The sequence below is a fragment of the Triplophysa rosa genome, linkage group LG20, assembly GCF_024868665.1.
Source record: "Triplophysa rosa linkage group LG20, Trosa_1v2, whole genome shotgun sequence".
NCBI classification, from domain to species: domain Eukaryota; kingdom Metazoa; phylum Chordata; class Actinopteri; order Cypriniformes; family Nemacheilidae; genus Triplophysa; species Triplophysa rosa.
This window is the reverse complement of record NC_079909.1, coordinates 7,519,817-7,538,490: the sequence shown is the minus strand read 5'-3', so window position 1 is coordinate 7,538,490 and position 18,674 is coordinate 7,519,817. Positions and strand designations below refer to the sequence as shown.

General features: G+C 38.9%; 2 protein-coding genes across 3 annotated transcripts; both read left to right on the top strand.

Moving 5' to 3' along the window:
- The first annotated feature begins 509 nt into the window (after positions 1 to 509).
- Positions 510 to 7,742, top strand: med16 (mediator complex subunit 16). The gene is made up of 14 exons (XM_057361997.1): positions 510 to 1,155; positions 1,409 to 1,516; positions 1,610 to 1,779; positions 1,879 to 2,310; positions 2,502 to 2,607; positions 2,739 to 2,894; positions 2,993 to 3,210; positions 3,296 to 3,502; positions 3,619 to 3,829; positions 3,898 to 4,031; positions 5,274 to 5,466; positions 5,569 to 5,782; positions 5,899 to 5,982; positions 7,391 to 7,742. Exons 1-14 carry the CDS (start codon positions 1,017 to 1,019, stop codon positions 7,509 to 7,511), a joined length of 2,493 nt encoding a protein of 830 aa, XP_057217980.1. The 5' UTR covers positions 510 to 1,016; the 3' UTR covers positions 7,512 to 7,742.
- Positions 7,743 to 8,477: 735 nt separating this feature from the next.
- Positions 8,478 to 17,885, top strand: plppr3b (phospholipid phosphatase related 3b). Of its 2 annotated transcripts, none has more exons than XM_057362629.1 (8): positions 8,478 to 8,764; positions 11,371 to 11,477; positions 11,882 to 12,067; positions 12,734 to 12,863; positions 13,045 to 13,240; positions 13,468 to 13,525; positions 13,993 to 14,166; positions 14,428 to 17,885. In XM_057362629.1, exons 2-8 carry the CDS (start codon positions 11,397 to 11,399, stop codon positions 15,673 to 15,675), a joined length of 2,073 nt encoding a protein of 690 aa, XP_057218612.1. In that variant the 5' UTR covers positions 8,478 to 8,764; positions 11,371 to 11,396; the 3' UTR covers positions 15,676 to 17,885. The 2 variants fall into 2 exon arrangements, with proteins under 2 accessions (XP_057218612.1, XP_057218611.1); XM_057362628.1 differs by having other exon boundaries at positions 8,479 to 8,945; positions 14,428 to 17,884.
- Positions 17,886 to 18,674: the final 789 nt, after the last annotated feature.

Sequence of the window (18,674 nt, the reverse complement as noted above, 5' to 3'; positions counted from 1 at the left end):
TTAATATCGATTTTATATTTTTCATCAGTGTTATTTTTGTTCGAATTTCTAATTCATAATTTTTGTGAATAATATTAATTTGTTTTAAAATTAGTTTAGCTCTAAAACGGCATTGTGTATCAGTTGCAAATAACCTATTTATTTTCTCATAATTAGTACTTCCAGACCGCTGTTTGCAGTTAACTGAGGCATCCCTCAGTAAGCAAAAAAGAACAAATGAAGACTGGAAGGGCTACACACACATATATAGATAAGTTAAATAAGACTTAAATAATATTTGTAAACAATATTTAACTCATTTTCTATTTTCATGTTATCTTTTATTTATATGTTTTATTTAATTTGATCTATTATTATTTTGTTTTCTTTATTCTAATGTACCAACATGTACTTGTACGTAAAATAAATTTAAAAACAAGAGTGGAAGGGCTAGTTAGAAAAACAGCTACGGTACATGTGACTCGGTGGAAGCACAGTGCACAAGAGGGTGCACTGACAGTAAACGTGCACAGCGCCCCGTTGTGGTAGGGTGAGCACATGTTATTATAAGTATTTATCTTTAGGGTAACTTCAGAGTTATGGGTTTGATCCCCAGTAAATGTACTGATAAAACGTACACCATGCAGAATTTTTAAATGAAATGTGTCTAATGTATAAATGCCCGCATGTATAACCTTCCTCCAGTCCAGTAGGGGCGGAAGATGGTCGTCGAGTATTGGAGCTGGAATGAATCGAGGAACACATCAGCTCTGTAATCGGCCGATAAAAACATCATTGTAGATCAAATAGAGTTCTGAAAGTCGAGTGGATTCTACTTTAAAATGATACAACTTAAAAAACAATAGCATGCAGTTTTATAACATGTTTTCCAGCCTGTAGCATTTGCCTGTCTGTCAAGCTGGGGAGATTTGTCGTTTATTGATTAACGTTAACATACTATTGGACACAGAATGATTCTTTAAACAATTAAAGATCTTCAGTGAATACATCTGTGCGGTAGTTTAATTCATTATATTATGGAGATCGCTTATGTTTGCGAGTGGGAGAAGAGACCAAAGAGCAACCACTGTCCCTCGATCCCTCTGGTGTGCGCCTGGTCATGCAGAAACCTCATTGCCTTCACAACCGATCTGAAAAACGAGGAAGATGACAAAGGTACGGAAATCTGCTTTGTTATGAGATTAAGTTGTGAGTTATGCCTACAGAATAATGGACTTTTATAGAAATTATACCCATTTGATCTGTAATAGACTATATCATGAATGCAATTGTGTACATTTACGTGACAATAAATACATCTTTGGGGGATTAGATGTACATAAAGGCTGTATCATAATTGTCAGGCTTTAAATTATCAGGAGAAAAACTGAGAACCATCAATATACTATTCTATGACTTTCTACTACAGATCTCAGTCATATGATACATATCCTTGACACTGACCATCCCTGGGATGTTTACTCTATCAACTCTGGTCACACTGAGATAATTTCCTGTCTGGATTGGGACCAATCAGGTTTGTCATTTTTGATGAATAAATTACCATGTTAGTTAATGGCATAAATCTGGACAAATTATACTCAATTGTCACATGTTGGATGTGCATCAGGTTCGCGGCTGCTGTCAGCTGATGGGGATGGACAGATTAAGTGTTGGGGTATGACAGAGCACCTGGTGAACAGTTGGGAGTGCACACAGAGCAGCTCAGTGGACGGAGATCCGATAGTAGCCCTGTCATGGTTACACAATGGAGTCAAACTCGCCCTGCATGTTGAAAAGGTAAGGAACTCTCCGGACCCACAGGACATGAATTTCATCCATTCACATAAACTACATCTCTTTATAACACTCTATCTCATGTCTTTATTCTCCCTACAGTCGGGCTCTACGAACTTCGGCGAGAAGTTTTCACGAGTCAAGTTCTCCCCCTCTCTCACACTGTTTGGTGGGAAACCTATGGAGGGTTGGTTAGCGGTGACTGTGAGCGGACTGGTCACAGTGTCATTGTTAAAGCCCAACGGTACACTGCTGACAGCCAGCGAGAGCCTGTGCAGGCTGAGGGGCCGAGTGGCCCTGGCTGACATCGCCTTTACTGGGGGAGGGAACATTGTGGTGGCGGCCACAGACGGCAGCAGCTCTTCTCCGGTGCAGTTCTATAAAGTGTGTGTAAGTGTGGTGAATGAAAAATGCCGTATCGACACTGAGCTGCTGCCGTCACTGTTTATGCGTTGCACCACCGACCCGGTCCGAAGAGACAAGTACCCTGCCGTCACGCACCTGAAATTTCTCACGCGTGAGAACTCTGAACAGGTGAGACAGTGAGCACATGATTTTTTTTATTTGCATGTCAGAAAATACAGGAAGAGTTCCTTTTTGTTAAGTAATTCATTTTTTTAATGTTGGATTGTTTTTCTGTTTACATGAAGCATATATTCATACATTCAAATGCATTTATAATTTTTTGTCAGTTATGTTACTTTGGATTCTCTGTTTTTCTGAAGGTGCTGCTTTGTGCGTCTTGTCAGATGGGCAGCATTGTTGAATGCTGGTCTCTGCGGAAAGAGGGTCTTCCTGTCAATAACATCTTTCAGCATCGCTCACCTGTGGGTACGTTACATCGATGCTGTCGTGGAAGGGACACCGTGTATTCCTAAAGCATATTCATGTTGCATTTTGGTTTCTTGAATGGAAAGTTAATCAAAATTTTTGTGTTGTGTTTATTTTTTCGCCATACTCAGTGGGCGAAAAGCAGCCGATGATTCTAAAGTGGCGCATTCTCTCCGCAACCAACGATCTGGACCGAGTCTCTGCTATTGCTCTTCCTAAACTTCCAATTTCCATCTCCAACACTGATCTCAAAGTCGCCTCTGATACCAAGTTCTTCCCTGGGCTTGGTGCGACATCTTGTGCATGCTCCCTCATACAAAACCCTTTAAAAATACATCACTTTCTATTTATTTGGGTGTTAAATGCTGATGTGTACACTGTACAGGTCTTGCTCTGGCATTCCATGATGGCAGTATTCAGATCCTCCACCGTCTTTCCCTGCACACAATGGGTGTGTTCTACGGTTCCTCTGGTTCCTCTCAGCGGGTTGGGGAGGAATCCGCCATTAAACGTCAGAGAGCGGGCGGCCCGACGCTGCACTTCAAAGCCCTTCAGTTCTCCTGGACCTCTCTGGCTTTGGTGGGCGTGGATACTCACGGCAAGGTGTGGAGCGTGATGCACAGCAATAACATAGAAATAACTTGTTCTTCACGTCTTCATATAATCACGTCATCCTTTTCTCCTCTAGCTTCACATGATTCGAGTGTCTCCATCTATGGGGCAGATGTTAGACATGAACACGCTACTGCGGCACCTCCTGTTTCTGCTGGAGTACTGCATGGTAACAGGGTACGACTGGTGGGACGTGTTGTTGCACGCACAGCCCGGCATGGTCCATAACCTTCTGGAGAAGCTTCATGAAGAGTATATGAGACAAAACCAAGCATTGCAACAGGTAGATCAACTTGCAGGATACTCACTATATATTATAAATGTATATAAAATATATTGTTCTTACTCTCTTTAGTTCTATTTATTGACACATATTTTAACTTTTGCTTGGTGGTGAAGGTTCTGTCCACACGTATCGTGGCGGTGAAGGCGTCTCTATGTAAGCTTTCAACAGCCACTGCGGCAAGAGCCTGTGACTTTCATGCTAAACTGCTGCTCATCGCCATCAGCTCCACGCTGAAATCTCTGTTGAGACCCCACGTGCTCAACACACCTGACAAGAGTCCCGGAGACCGACTCGCAGAGATCTGTGCCAAAAACACTGACATAGGTAACAACCATCCATCTATCTTCTTATCCTGTTGATCTGAAACTAATGGCGATATCTGATCTGTCTAGACATCGATAAAGTGATGATCAATCTAAAGACAGAGGAGTTTGTTCTGGATGGTCACCCTCTTCAGTCCTTACAGCAGCTCATTCAGTGGGTGGGCGACTTTGTTCTTTACCTACTGGCCAACCTGCCCAACCAGGTAAGCTGGTGACTTTATGACTATTTTGTAATGTAAGTAATGTATGTCAGTACAAGATGGGCTACAGGAAAGCCAGTAGACCGTTAGCACAGTAGTTATGAATCTTGATGCTCCCTGATTTAAGCACAGAAGTGTCCTCGAAAGTTTACTCAGTTCCTTGTACTTTTGAAATCTGCCCCAGTTTTTTGCCCCAGAGAATAATCGCGATTAATCGCATCCAGAATAGGTTTTGTGTTTACATCATATATGTATGTGCACTGTGTGTATTAGTTTTGTGTTTATAAACACATACACATACATGCATATATTTTAGGGCTGTCAAACAATTAATCGCGATTAATTGCATCCAGAATAAAGGTTTGTGTTTACATAATATGTCAGTGTACTATGCATATTAGTGTTGTATTTATAAACCAAGGCTACTTTAGTTTACTAAATTTAAAACTTTGAAAGCGTTTTTGTTTTTTGAAATCAAATAAAATATTGGCCTAAAAATTATTGGGAAAAAAACAAACAAACAAAGATTTTGAATTTTGCCTCAGAAATAAACTGAAATAAGTTTAAAGCAGTAAAAATATATTAAACGGAACTAAAATTAATAAATCTTATATAGCAACATAAAAAATAAACAAATGAATAATAAAATGACAAACGCATATAACAAAGTTGCTAAACATTTAATCAAAATTAGCATAAAAATCTAAAAATAAATGCTAATTAAAAATATTAAAAATAACAAAATAAAACTAAAATGACCCTGATAAACAGATACATGTATACATATTTAGGAAATATTTAAATGTATTTATTTATATTTACCAATAATTGAAATTATATAAAAAGTTTATTAATTGTCATATTTTATATTTTTCTTAAACATATGCATGTATGTGTGTGTGCTAATAAATACAAAATTAATATGCAAAATACACAGACATATATTATGTAAACACAAACTTTAATCGCGATTAATCGCATCCAGAATAAATCATTTGACAGCCCTAGTATATTTAAGAAAACATAAAATACAAAAACGAATAAATGTTTATATATAAACATTACATTTATATATGTGTTTATAAATACAAAATAAATATGCACAGTGCACTGACATATATTATGTAAACAATAACTTTTATTCTGGATTAGTCACGATTAATCGTGGAACTGCCCTAATTTCTAATGAAATTACCATTATTTCAAAGCTTAACAAATCTCTCTTCCTGCACACTTTATTTTCAGGGTTCAGTAGTACGACCAGGGTTCGGTTTCCTGCGGGATGGCGCATCTCTAGGCATGCTCAGAGAGATGCTGGTGATGATTCGTATTTGGGGGTTGCTGAAGCCCGGCTGTTTGCCCATCTACACAGCCACATCTGATAACCAGGACAGCATGTTTCTGCTCTTCCGTCTGCTGACCAAACTCTGGCTGTGCTGTGAGTCAAACCTTCCCTCACTTCAGCAAAGCAGACCTAAATCCATAAATTTTTTGAAGCTTTTGTAAAAAAAATGTCTTGCTGTTTTTTCTGTGCTGGCAGCTCGAGATGAAAGTCACCCGCAGGACCCTGACGAGACATTGATTGATGAGTGCTGTCTGCTCCCCAGTCAGCTTCTGGTACCCAACATGGACTGGCTGCCCATCAATGATGGTGTTATCACTAAGATCCAGAGCAAACACCCGCTCAGACTGCAGTTCGGCAAACCCTACACGCTGCCCGGGCTCAACCATACTGCACAGGTGGAGGTGTTCAGGTGAGACATTATGACATTATGTCAATTCATCAGTGCTTTGACTCTGCTTATGTACAGAGCATTTAACAGCTGCCATTATTTAACACATTTGTGTTTTTTTGTCTTTGATCTAACAGAAGTCCAGCGTCTCAGAGAATGGACCATCTGAGATGTTTACATTTGGGCATCACTCCGACAGAGGACTGTAAAGCTTGCACCAGGTATACATGCGTTCCTCTGCATCTTCTTTGATTTACTTTATTTGGACAACAAATTGATGTGTAAATTCTTAAAAATGTAATGATTTAATAATTTAATAAATAGGAAATAATGATTTAATAATATAATGATTTCTTTCCATCACTTAATAAAATATTACTTAAGTTTTTACTGTTTATTTAATTATTAAAGGGATAGTTCACACAAAAATAAAAATTTTGTCATCATTTACTTCTCTTGTCATTTCAAACCATTATGACTTTCTTTCTTCCACAGAACACAAAATAATATACAGTATTTTGAACAATGTTGGGAACTGGCCCCCATTCACTTGCATTGGTTTTGTGTCCATACAATAGGAGTGAATGGGGGACAGTGCTGTTCGGTTACCAACATTCTTCAAAATAACTTATTTTGTGTTCTGCGGAAGAAAGAAAGTCATAAATGTTTGAAATGATAAGAGGTGGGTAAATGATGATAGAATTTTCATTTTTGGGTCAACTATACCTTTAATATGCATAATTTCAGTTGGTTTAACACAGTTAATTTACATAATTTAACAATAAAAGTTTTATGTAGTGTTTTATGTGGTCTTTACATACTGGTAGAGAAAAAAATATTTGTTACATACATGCATACATAACAATTAACATAAAATTTTACATAAAATAACTTTCGATGTTTTTTAGGTTACCGTTTTAATTTTGTAGGTAATACTTCTAAAATCTTGCCCATATTTAATGCAATAAATTGCGTAAGGGGCACTGCAATGCAAATCCTGACAGGGTTATCAGAACCCTGATATGAAACGGATTTACACAAGGCAGATTTATTCCTTTTTATATTGAATTTATATGTGAAGCTATATTGTAGTACCCGAATGAGCCTGTGTTATTGGATTTAAGTGGTTGTTATCTGAAAATACACTCTTAAAAAAGGTGCTTCAAAAGATTCTTTGATGCCATAGAAGAACCTTTTGGTTCTATAAAGAACCTTTAACATCTGAAGATCCTTTCTGTTTCACACAAGGTTCTTTGTGGCGAAAAAAGGTTCTTCAGATTATAAAAATGTAAGAAAGAGATGGTTCTTTAAAGAACCTTTGACTGAACGGTTCTTTGTGGAACAAAAAATGGCCTTTTAAGCACCTTTATTTTTAAATTTAACAGCTTGGAATATCATGACTGGCCAATCAGAATTGAGTATTCCAGTCTGTGATAATGCTGGTTAATTCAATAAATGTCACTCTAATAATAGCAAATAGTGGTAGATTTTAAAAAGAAGCATTTCCAATGTGACATGTCAAGATGCTTTCAAAGCTGAACTTGACTTTAAGCTTGCTCAAGAAAAGATCTATGACTTCTAAATTTAGCCAGACTTTTTTGTGAGATGTTGTGACTCTGTGCTGTTTAGATGTGGATGTGTCACCATGCTCGGATCCCCAAATAAAACCAATGCCATGAGACAGTGGGAGCAGCGCTGGATCAAGAACTGTCTGTGTGGAGGTCTCTGGAGAAAAATCCCCTCCACTTAAAACTAACGACCACATGCCTGGAGATATCTGTAAAATATGGCCAAAACTAGCTGAAAAATTCAGTAATTAACATTTTTTGAATCCCACAGAGAACAGTGAACCTTAAAAAAAAGTGTGATTTTTGTCAGTGTATAACGTCATGTTTCTGTGCTGTTGTAAATATGAACAATTTTGTTTTGTAATTTTGTAGGTCGTAATAAACGGTTTTATAAAAATGGTCTGACAGCCATGAGGAGGTGCTAAGCTTCAATCACTCATTTCAGGAATAAATCCGTATTTTTTGTCACATCAGCAGGTGCCCACCCGATTCATCTCACACCCCAGAGCATTAGAATGAGTCTAATGTGTCCTAGTCTGTAAATGAAACATGCAGGCATCTGTTGTGTCATAAATAATTGATAACTACATGTGGAAAGCTTTGTAGAGCAATTGCATGTCCTGGCCACTCCTGCTTTTAGTTTGACAGCTGTCAGGAATATTGATGTGAGATGAAAACACTACCCTACAGGTGAGTAATCCCTATTAATGAAATATATTCGTCCTTCTATCCTCCTTACACAAGGCAACAAAAATACTTTGTACATAACTGTTCTTGCGTCTGAACTCTATGATTTACAGTATAAAGCTTTAAAAAGAGAACAATCCATGGGTCCAGAGGGGTCTCTGAATCACCAAACGTTCAAAATCACAACTGATCATATTAGACTAGGCTTTGCGTATTCAGTCATCTCTGAACAAAAATGAATATAAATTCTTTATTAATTCACTCTGATACAGACGCTTGTACACCATATGGACCAGTTTTGTTTTGTATTGTTCCACGTGAAGAAACGATTATTTGCTTTTATATGTAAGTCTACGATTATTTCTCTGCTTTAATGTGAATTTCATTAAATCCCGTTATCCTTACATATGACACTAGTCCAAATCCAGCCCCAAAACACTCCCCCACCCCACCTTCTCTAAGCACACGCTACCTGCGCGCGCGGGTACCGCCAACATAATATGCGCACGAGGAGATCACAGCAGATCATTGCGAGGATGCGCAGGAATGCTGCCTGCCACACCTGCTGACTGGTGGTGGTGGTGGTGATGATGATGATGATGATGGACGGACTGATTTTATTGACATCAGTGAATGCTGCTCGATACAGACACCATTAGATCTCTGTTACTGGGGTCCTTCTGATCATACTGGGGTTGACTGAAGCTCAAGCGTGACGGCACGAGGAGACGCTGTAACTGGCAGCTCAGTGAGTTGAGGAATATTGTGCTTGAATTCAGTTGTCATAACAGCAGTCCACGGCTGCGTGATCGCTACGTGTAAAACGTGAGCAGAAAGAGGAACATGATTTGAGCCGCGGTGAGGAACGAATACGTTATTTTCCTGGGAATAATCACTCGGTCATTCAGGGAATCGTTTTCACAGTCGAGGTGAGAATTATTCCAGTTTTCTACCTGCATGATAAACAGCAGCAGGTGCGTCGGAATAAACACTGCAGCTGGACGCGACGCGACTGGAACGCGTCCGTTATCATTTGACAAAGCTTTGCGCGCACGCTTTGGTGATTGTCGCGTTCAGCCTAAATGCGGTGTTATAACTCTCTGTAATGACCGAGAGTGTCGCAGTGACGCTACTGTACTGCTATTAGTTTTATATAATGCACATTACACAGGTAAATGAGCTATTATTTAACAATGCATAGTACTAATTTATACAGTTTTGCCTCTTGAATATTATAATTTTGCGATTCAATATTATAATCTTACGATTCCTCACATAAACCTATAGTCGATGTGCACGATGTCCTCGCCTGTCATTGCAAAACATAGGTCAGTCAGTACAATTCTCAATTAATTCACACCCGAGAAATTCCTGAGGATCATATCTATCTATCTATCTATCTATCTATCTATCTATCTATCTATCTATCTATCTATCTATCTATCTATCTATCTATCTATCTATCTATCTATCTATCTATCTATCTATCTAAGATTCGTTTACGCTTTATACTGGCTGGTGACGTGTTGACATTAGCGGAACCGATGCGTTCATTCTTATCTCTGAATCGTTTTTCCTCAAGTCTCTTAACTTCAAGTGTATAATGACTTGTCTTGAGTGGTTATCATGACTTGAAATTTGTATCTACCCCATGCATCGCTCTGAAGTGTCGTGGGTCAATTTTGCAAAGATCCTTTCGGACACACCAGGCATGCAGGGTCAGAAAATACAACACACACTTTAACCCCACTGTCGCAGGGAACAGTCTGATGTGAGAAACGCAGTCAAGTTTAATTAAGTTTCTTCGCCATCAAAGCCACACGCTGTGAGAATGTGAAAAAAATCCCAGCGCTAGATGGATTTCTCGTCAAAAATCACACACACACTGAAAATACACACAGAGATATTGTGCCTGGAAGGCCTTTGCAGCTTTTGGAGATAAACAGAGCTCCTACTTTTGAAAATAGGCTCCCTGGTAATTTCAGCAAAGCCTCGTCCATTCCCACTTGAGAGATGGAAAGTGTCTTTGGGACAAATGTCTTGTTTAGTCACCGCTTGCTCAAACAATAGCCTGCAAAAGCATTTGTTCATTATGTTCAGTTGAGAATAATCTGAGAGGAGATGTTTATTTAATATTGTCTCAGGCAAGCAGTCTGTCATCATCCATTTTGTCAGGAGGATTTCAATCTGTTTCAAATGAGAAAATCCTAATGATTTTTTTTTCCTGCAGGAAATCTCAGTATTACTAAAAATACTGAAGCTCTGTATTTTTCTGTTTTAAAACAATAACTGCATTTTAAAGTGGTAGACTTTAGTCAGTAGCTGCCATTTGTGAGGCTGTAGACTGCTTCAGCCGCAACAGCACAAACAAACTTTCTGTGGCCCAAACTTAACTAGACCTTAGCAAAGAATCTAAATTACTATAAAATATTAGTTTCAAATTTATTTTTAATTTAATTTAATACAATTAACATATTAACATATAATATTAGTAGGCTATAAATTAATATCAATATAAATTAAATATAAATAAATGGTTATATTATAACCGAACACAGGCAAGGCGTGCGAAACTGATGAAACCGTCTATATAAATGTAGGTCTCTGAGATGTCTCCTGTCAGATGTCATATAGACATCTAGAAGATGTCTGTGAGATGTTTTGTTTAGAATGTATGTGAACTTCCTTTTTAGGATGTTTAGCAGATGTTTTTTCACAGCAGATGTTTTCCAGATCTCCATATCTTTAGCAGACATCTTAGAGACGTACCTGTGATCTTGGTTAAAATTATTTAAGGAGTGTCTTTAATGAGAAACATAAAAAAATATTGATAACTTATCTTGTGTCCAGGTGTGTCAAAATTGCTTTCTAAAAAGAAAATCCACCTCTGTAATTCTATTATTTCTGTCTAAAAAATAGGAAAAATAGTTGTTGTAAACTAAAGCCATACAGTACCCACATAGCACAGGTACTGTACTTCTGTAAGATGCCTTCTGAAGATCTGGAGATCTGGAAAACGTCTGCTGTGTAAAAACAACTGTTGAACAGAGCAGTTTTACATGCATTCAAAATCATAAACATCTTACTGACATCCAGATGTCTATTCGACATCTGATAGCAGACGTCTCAGAGATGTATTGCAGATGAGCAAACAATAAAAAATACTGTATGTCTTGCAGATGTAAATGAGACATCAAATAGATTTCTCCCAGATGTATGTGTGCTATCAGGGTAATGCTAACATGCCTATTGAGAACGCTTTTTGACATATCTTTCCCCAACGTCCTGTTTGAAAAGTAAATATGCCCTCAAGCTATTTGATGTGCTTTTTAAAATGAACTTATGTGTTCTTAGAGACCATCTAGTTTCAGAAGCCCAACATGATAACCGCACGTGAAAAAATCAAGAAGAAACCTCCCAAAGACAGCCTCACGATGCTGCCCTGCTTCTATTTTGTAGAGGTACGTGCCACTGTTTATTACCAGTTTAATACTTCAATAGAGCAATTAATGTCTCTTAATAATTACATTACACACTCCAAACAAATCGGCTTTCTTATTTTCTTTTGAAGACATAATTGAAAATACATAATAATTCACTTCAGCACACTGTCAGCCCCCGAAGTACAGTTCCTTTAGTTGACATTTAACAGCCATCTGCTACAGTCGCTCAACAGTAATTAACCCATGCTCTCATCTTGATCTGGTGTAAATTATGAATCTTTAATGTCTATTTGTGTATGTAAAAGACATGCCAACAGAAAAGACAGATTAGTTGGACATCACTGTTTATTACATTGTAATAAATTAGTTATAACCCTGTAATTACACGTGTATTTTTAAGATTTTCCTCCTCTGGCCCACAGCTGCCCATTGTGGCTTCCTCAATGGTTTCACTTTACTTCCTGGAGCTCACGGATGTACTCCAGCCGGCGCAGGTGGGATTCCGCTGCCATGACCGTTCTCTCAGCATGCCCTATGTGGACAGCGGTGATGAACTCATACCTCTACTCATGCTTCTGAGTCTGGCATTCGCTGGCCCCGCTGCCTCTGTGAGATAAAACACTTAAAACTTACTGTCTTTTAATCATCTAGCCTTAAAAAATGTGAACTAGCTGGTCAACATGAAATCCACATTTCATTCTAAATAGGCTCCAGGTTTTACTGTGAATGATTAATAGAAAACAGAATAACTTGCTCCGCCTCCAAAACAGTGTTCCATAATGGGGTACTGTTAAGTTTAGCCTTTTTTGCCTTTTTAAAAACAACGTAATAAAGGTTATTGCAAAATTAGCAAAAAGTTACACATTTAGAAAAAAGCATTTATACACCAAGATGCACTAAGAACCAGAGTTTTCTCGAATCAAACTCACATTCAGACCTGAATCCATTCAGACATGAAATGCCCTTTTTATAATCAAATCAATTTCTAAAAGGAAAAAATCAAGCCCCAGCCTAGATTTACCTGTCTTTTTACCCAACAATACATCACAATAAAGAAACAAAATGCTATTTCATGCTGGCTTCAAGATCAGGGCTGGGTCTGGGGGCCTGTTTAAGATCCAATGAAGCACTCCTGGTTATTAAACCTCAGATGTTCCCAAAAGTATATATTTCTACTTTCTACTAATATCCGAACAGGTGTATTATATTAATTCATATTCAATTTACGATATAACAGAACAAAAACAGATCTTCTGTTGTTTTCATGTGTTCAGATCATGATGGGTGAGGGTCTGCTCTACTGTATGCAGTCTAAACTAAAGGTCCGCCTAGGGATTGAGGGTAGCATCAATGCTGGCGGCTGTAACTTTAACTCTTTCCTTCGGAGAACGGTTCGCTTTGTTGGTATGTAACTCTTTTTCCATTGGCTTATGAGCTGCAACAAAACAGCAATCTGCAGTATTTCTGTGCAGGAATGCTGCAGATGAACATTATGCAAACACATGAGTCATGCACAAAGTGTTACATGGAGGTGATAAAATGAGTCACCGACGTTTCGGTTCTTCTCATTTGTCTCTGTTTCTAGGTGTTCATGTTTTTGGTCTGTGTGCGACAGCATTGGTCACTGATGTCATCCAGCTGGCCACTGGCTATCACACGCCGTTCTTCCTTACAGTGTGCAAACCCAATTATACAGTCCCAGGTGTGTCCTGTGAAAAGAACCCTTACATCACCAAAGACATCTGCTCTGGTCAGGATCAACATGCCATTCTGTCTGCCAGGTAATAGCAAAATTGTTTAAATTGTGTGAAAATATTACCCAACCTGTTAAGATTATTAACCTTGTACGATCACTATTTTTGTTCTCCCTTCTGTGTTTTTTTTTCCTGTGTAGGGAGCGCTGTACTCACCTGTATCAAATGTTTTCCAACATTTAAATGTTTGACAGTAGCTTCGTTTGCATCTTTGGTCTAGACTTACTCTAGATGTTTGCTTTCCTTTGTGACAGGAAAACCTTCCCTTCCCAGCATGCAACCCTCTCTTCCTTTGCTGCTGTTTATATTTCAGTAAGTCCTTTTCAGCACCCTCTCAGTGTGTGTGTTTTGGCATGTTTACAGTAAACAATAGAGAACACTGAATAAATACAAATATTGTGGTATATTCTCTACCGTACACTGAGACTATAAAGCAAAATAGTAAGTGATTCTGTATATTCAACTTACAAAACACATAACAACCAACACAGTATTGTAAAAATAATAAATAAGGGGTTATGTAAGTAACAGATTTCAACATAAATGTGTGATTATTTAATCCGTATCTGCGCTTGTTCTCTGAATTAGTGAAGGTCTAATTATAGGCAAGTGCTTCACATGTCTCGGTACTTGGCAGGATCCACTTCATGCAACAAACGTGGAGATAAGTTGCTGCTGCTTCCCGCCCTGCGCTTGTCAGGCTGTCAAAAGCTGCAAGGCGATGTGTTGTAAATCTGCGTTATACATTCAGAAACCTTTGACACTCTGCGCTCTTCTAGATGTACTTTAATTCAACCATCTCGGATAGCACCAAGCTGCTGAAACCCGTCCTGGTGTTTGCCTTTGCCATTGCGGCTGCGTTGACGGGTCTCACTCAGATCACTCAGTACCGCAGTCACCCCATCGACGTTTACGTCGGGTTCTGTATTGGCGCTGGTATTGCTGCATACCTGGTGAGTGACTGGTGTTCTTATGTACTGTATATTTTCAGATTGCAATATAGATAAATAAATAAAAACTTTTTGTAGTTGGAATATGTTATACTGTATATGTTGTCAGTAATTCACAGAATGAAACAAAAATGATTATTTTAATTAAACCTGACCTATAGTAAGTAATAGTAAATCATTTTGGAGTGGTCCCTTAATTGTCCCCATTTATTTTGGAAATATTGCATGAATAAACAATCAAAAATCTATTGAAATATTTTCCAGGCTTTCCATGCTGTTGCCAACTTCAAATCTCCCGAGGACGCAGCCGTCCCGCAACCTCCTCCGCAGCAGAAAGATGCTTTGAGGGCTCTGGCTCAGCGGGGTCACGACTCTGTCTACAACAAAGGCAACGCCTCCGAAAGCAATGAGGAAATTACATCTCCAGCATCTCTAGATGGGCTGAACCGTCCCGTACAGCGTGAGAAAACCTCCCTGGGCAGCCTAAAGAGGGCCAGCGTGGACGTGGAGCTGCTGGCACCCCGCAGCCCTATGGGTAAGGAGACCATGGTTACTTTCAGCAACACTCTGCCCCGCGCAACAGCTCCAGACGAGCTGACGAGACGTCTGGTGACGGTACCCGTGCCCATACCACTGGACCCCATGAGGTCGCAGCAGCTGGTGTCCGAATGGAAGCAAAGGTCAATGGAGATGCGAGGCGGAAGCTTGCCAGACGAGGACACCAGCGACCAGGGATCCGACGGCGGTGACGATACCACCACAGAGGAGGACAGCGCACATTCCTCCATCTATGCATCTGTGCCACAGCCCCCCAAACCAGCTAACACACCAGCCGGAGCTAGAGTCGTGATGACCCCTCGTCCCCCAGGACAACCCTCAGTACCGCCACCCGTATCCCCGAAAAGCGTCAGCACTCGGGCCAAATGGCTGTCCATCACTGAGAAGAGCGGTGCTAATATTCCGTCCATAAAAGGAGGGAATCAACCTCGCATCATGCAGGTCATTGCCATGTCAAAGCAACAGGGACTTTTATCTGGATCGGCCAAATCCTCCGAGACCTCATCTTCTTCTGGAACATCATCCATCACAGGCACAGAGTCGCCGCCTAATCGCACTGCCTCAGAGCGTGACAGCGGCTCAGGCATCATCACCGTGGATGCCCACGCCCCTCACCATCCTGTAGTTCGTATGACCTCCAACCCCAATAACCCCTGGGAGTGGAGGGGGTCCTCTGATGGAAACATGACCGAGATGTACGAGCTTAAACATCGCGACAGTTCCCTCAGTTACCGTAACGTCAGGAGCGGCTCTCCTTGTTCATCCGTCAACGACGCCGATCATATGCCGCCCCAGCCACCGCTTCCTCCTCAACTTCCTCCAATGGGTCAAACCTCAGGGGGTCGCAGTCTGCGTCGTAAGACCCCTCTGGTTCTTCTGGACAGGGAGAGTGCTCAAAACCACACTGAACAGGACAACTACTACAAAAAGATACAAAGTGGGAGACGTGTGTGACAGTGAAACACATGAGCACAACTGCAGATGCGTGGTGGACATCATTCAACATGCGTCATTCTTAATAGTTTTTATCATTTGGAGTCCATGAGGATTATTCGAAGATGCACTTCTGAATCAGCAGAGCTTTCACAGGATATTGCTTCTGTAAACTTTTGAGCACAATGGTTTGGAAAATGAAAGCCAAACTACATTATCAAAAGGTTTATTGTATTTACATAATCTTCATATTCTCAAACGTGCTAGGCGGACTGTAATATAAGGTTTGGTTTTGTTTGTATTGCTGATGTTTTTCAGTTTATACTTGACTTTAAAGGAACTGTTCACTCAAAAATGAAAATTTTGTCATCATTTACTCACCCTCAAGTCTGTACATTTCTTTGTTCTGATGAACACAAAGAAAGATATTTGGAAGAATGCTTGTAACCAAACAGTTCTTGGACACAATTAACTTCCATATTAGGTAATATTGCTTTATAAATGTTTTTTTTCCTGATGAACACAGAAGATGATATTTTGAAGAATGTAGGCAAGCAAACCATTCTAGGGCACTTTTGACTACCATCGTAAATTTTTCCTACTGTGGTAGTCAATGGTGGCCAAGAACTGTTTGGTTACAAGCATTCGTCCAAATATCTTTCTCTGTGTTCATCAGAACAAAGAAATGTATACAGATTTGCAACAACTCGAAGGTGAGTAAATGAAGACAGAATTTTAGTTTTTGGGTGAACCGTCACTTTAAGAACATAAAGGTGCGGCTGAGCTCATTTTCTGTGTATGTGTGTTCACGCACGATTGTTAAGTGTATGTTGTAGTGATACAATGATATTAGACTATATTTTATTGCCTTGTGAAAATTGATTTTAAATGCTTTGTTAGCTCATGAAGGAGGATAAACACGTTGCAATCTGACTTTAAAAACACTGATAAACGGCACTCTGGACATTTCACGAATTTACAGAACATTTGCAGACTATTCAAAATGATGTGGAAAATGTGGAAGCACTTCAAACAAGCACTTAAACTGTAAATCATTCGTCTTCGAATCTCTTTGTGTTAACAAGAGGCAAACTAAAAAGCTTCATTGAACTGGACTCAGGATTCAGGATTCACTGAAAGGGATTTATCTGAAGAATTTACCGCAGGCACCACTTTTTATGTGTCATAAATATATATGGCCGAAAGAAACAATCTTTCCCGGTGTAAATCACAAAAAGAATTTCTATCAACTCTCTGGGATTGATATGTGATAGTTAGCGGTCTTTTTGTCTGTTTCCCAGGTTGACTTGATGCATGTGAATGTTGTCAAGGTGGAACTTTGGCCTTGTCAGTGAAGAATTGAAATGTGTTATGATGTAAACGTGCAGCTGTCAGTGCGGGTTGAATTCTGTGTGTGTCGGCTCTCTCTCTTCACGGTGCTCCAGGCTGCTCCAGAATATTTTTTTAAGTGGTTGTCCGTAATGGATGCTTTGTGCTGTTGATGCAGTTTATGAAAAAGAGAAAATAAATTACAAAGTAAATAACAATAATAAACAAGTTGCTGTAAATGAAGATGAATGCATGCTGTGCTTGTATATCCTGGACTTTTTCTGTAATGTATGTTGTTTATATTAAAGCCGTATTGCTTTAATATAAATGCTTTAATAGTAATACAAAATTAGCATAATTTTAAATTAATTCAAATTTCACTCTATGGCTTTTTTGGGGGGGGGGCATTTATTAGCTGCAGATTAATCAAAAGTTTTGGGAGATAATTTCGAAACATGAATTGTATTTTATGTAACAAAAATGGCAGACTGTGACAGATTCTTAAAGGGATAGTTTATCCAAAATTGAAAATTCTGTCATCATTTACTCACGCTTCATACCTGTATAAATTACTTTGTTCCGATGAACACAAAGAAAGATATTTGAAAGAATGTTAGTCATTTGAACTACCCCTTTAACTAACTTAACCAGCAAGACATTTCCAGCCTGGCAAATATCTGGTCTTTTCAACAGACCAACATAATTTTCAATATTAGTAACACATGGTACAGCTCCAAATGGAGGTTTCTGTCTAATGGTTACATTATTTTATCAAGAGAAAACAATGATGAAATATGTGAGACAACTATGATGTCTACAGAGCTTCCCACACCTGGGGTTTTATTATACTGTTGCCATGCAGTGTTCAGACTGAATATAAATGATCTTATTTCTGTCCTCCATGAACATTCTGCTTGCCTTCAGTCCAAATGAAATGTTTTTTTGGATAAAGCATTCTGTTACCGATTGTCAGTATAATATAATCTAAATGTCCTTTTTTAGTCATTACTATTCTTGCTTTACAGTTAAAATACAGTATCTTGACATCCTTAAAAAAATGTAAATCTATTTTTTGTAAGATAAACGTATTTGGAGAATATAACTAAAAGTTTGTCTTACCTCTTACTGGCATTTAAATTTAACTAAATTAAATTGTTATTTAATTTTTTTTATTTAATATATGTGACCCTGGATCACAAAACCAGTCTTAAGTAGCACAGGAACATTTTTAGTAAAAGCCAAAAATACATGGATGTAAGGGTCAAAATGATCGATTTTTCTTTTATGCCAAAAATCTTTAGGATATTAAAGGAGCAATGTGGGATTTTTTGGAGGATCTATTGACAGAAAGGCAATATAATATACAAATAAACTATTTCTTCAGAGATGTATAAAGACCTTACGTAAAGAACCGTTATGTTTGTATTACCTTAGAATGAGCTATTTCTATCTACATACAGAGCGGCCCTACATACATTGAATTCGCCGCCATGTTTTGTACAGTAGCCCTAAACGGACCAACAGCTCTACAAAGCGCGTTTCCTCTCCCGCTACCCTGCGGTATGCAGTCCGGTTGTCCCTGACTTAAAGGGGGAAAATGTCTTCTAACTTACTCCGAACTGCTATCTTGCTGTCAGATCAAACGCTTTTAACAGCGTTGCTATTTACTGTTAGCTAACGCTGCCCTCAAA

Bases quoted from the DNA above. Each gene is read 5' to 3' on its own strand.
- med16 (XM_057361997.1), top strand. From the start codon at position 1,017: ATGGAGATCGCTTATGTTTGCGAGTGGGAGAAGAGACCAAAGAGCAAC. The intron at 3,211-3,295 runs GTGTGGAGCGTG...TTTCTCCTCTAG, and splicing joins GCGTGGATACTCACGGCAAG to CTTCACATGATTCGAGTGTC. The intron at 3,503-3,618 runs GTAGATCAACTT...TTGGTGGTGAAG, and splicing joins AAAACCAAGCATTGCAACAG to GTTCTGTCCACACGTATCGT.
- plppr3b (XM_057362629.1), top strand. From the start codon at position 11,397: ATGATAACCGCACGTGAAAAAATCAAGAAGAAACCTCCCAAAGACAGC. The intron at 12,068-12,733 runs GTGAGATAAAAC...TCATGTGTTCAG, and splicing joins TCGCTGGCCCCGCTGCCTCT to ATCATGATGGGTGAGGGTCT. The intron at 13,241-13,467 runs GTAATAGCAAAA...CCTTTGTGACAG, and splicing joins CATGCCATTCTGTCTGCCAG to GAAAACCTTCCCTTCCCAGC.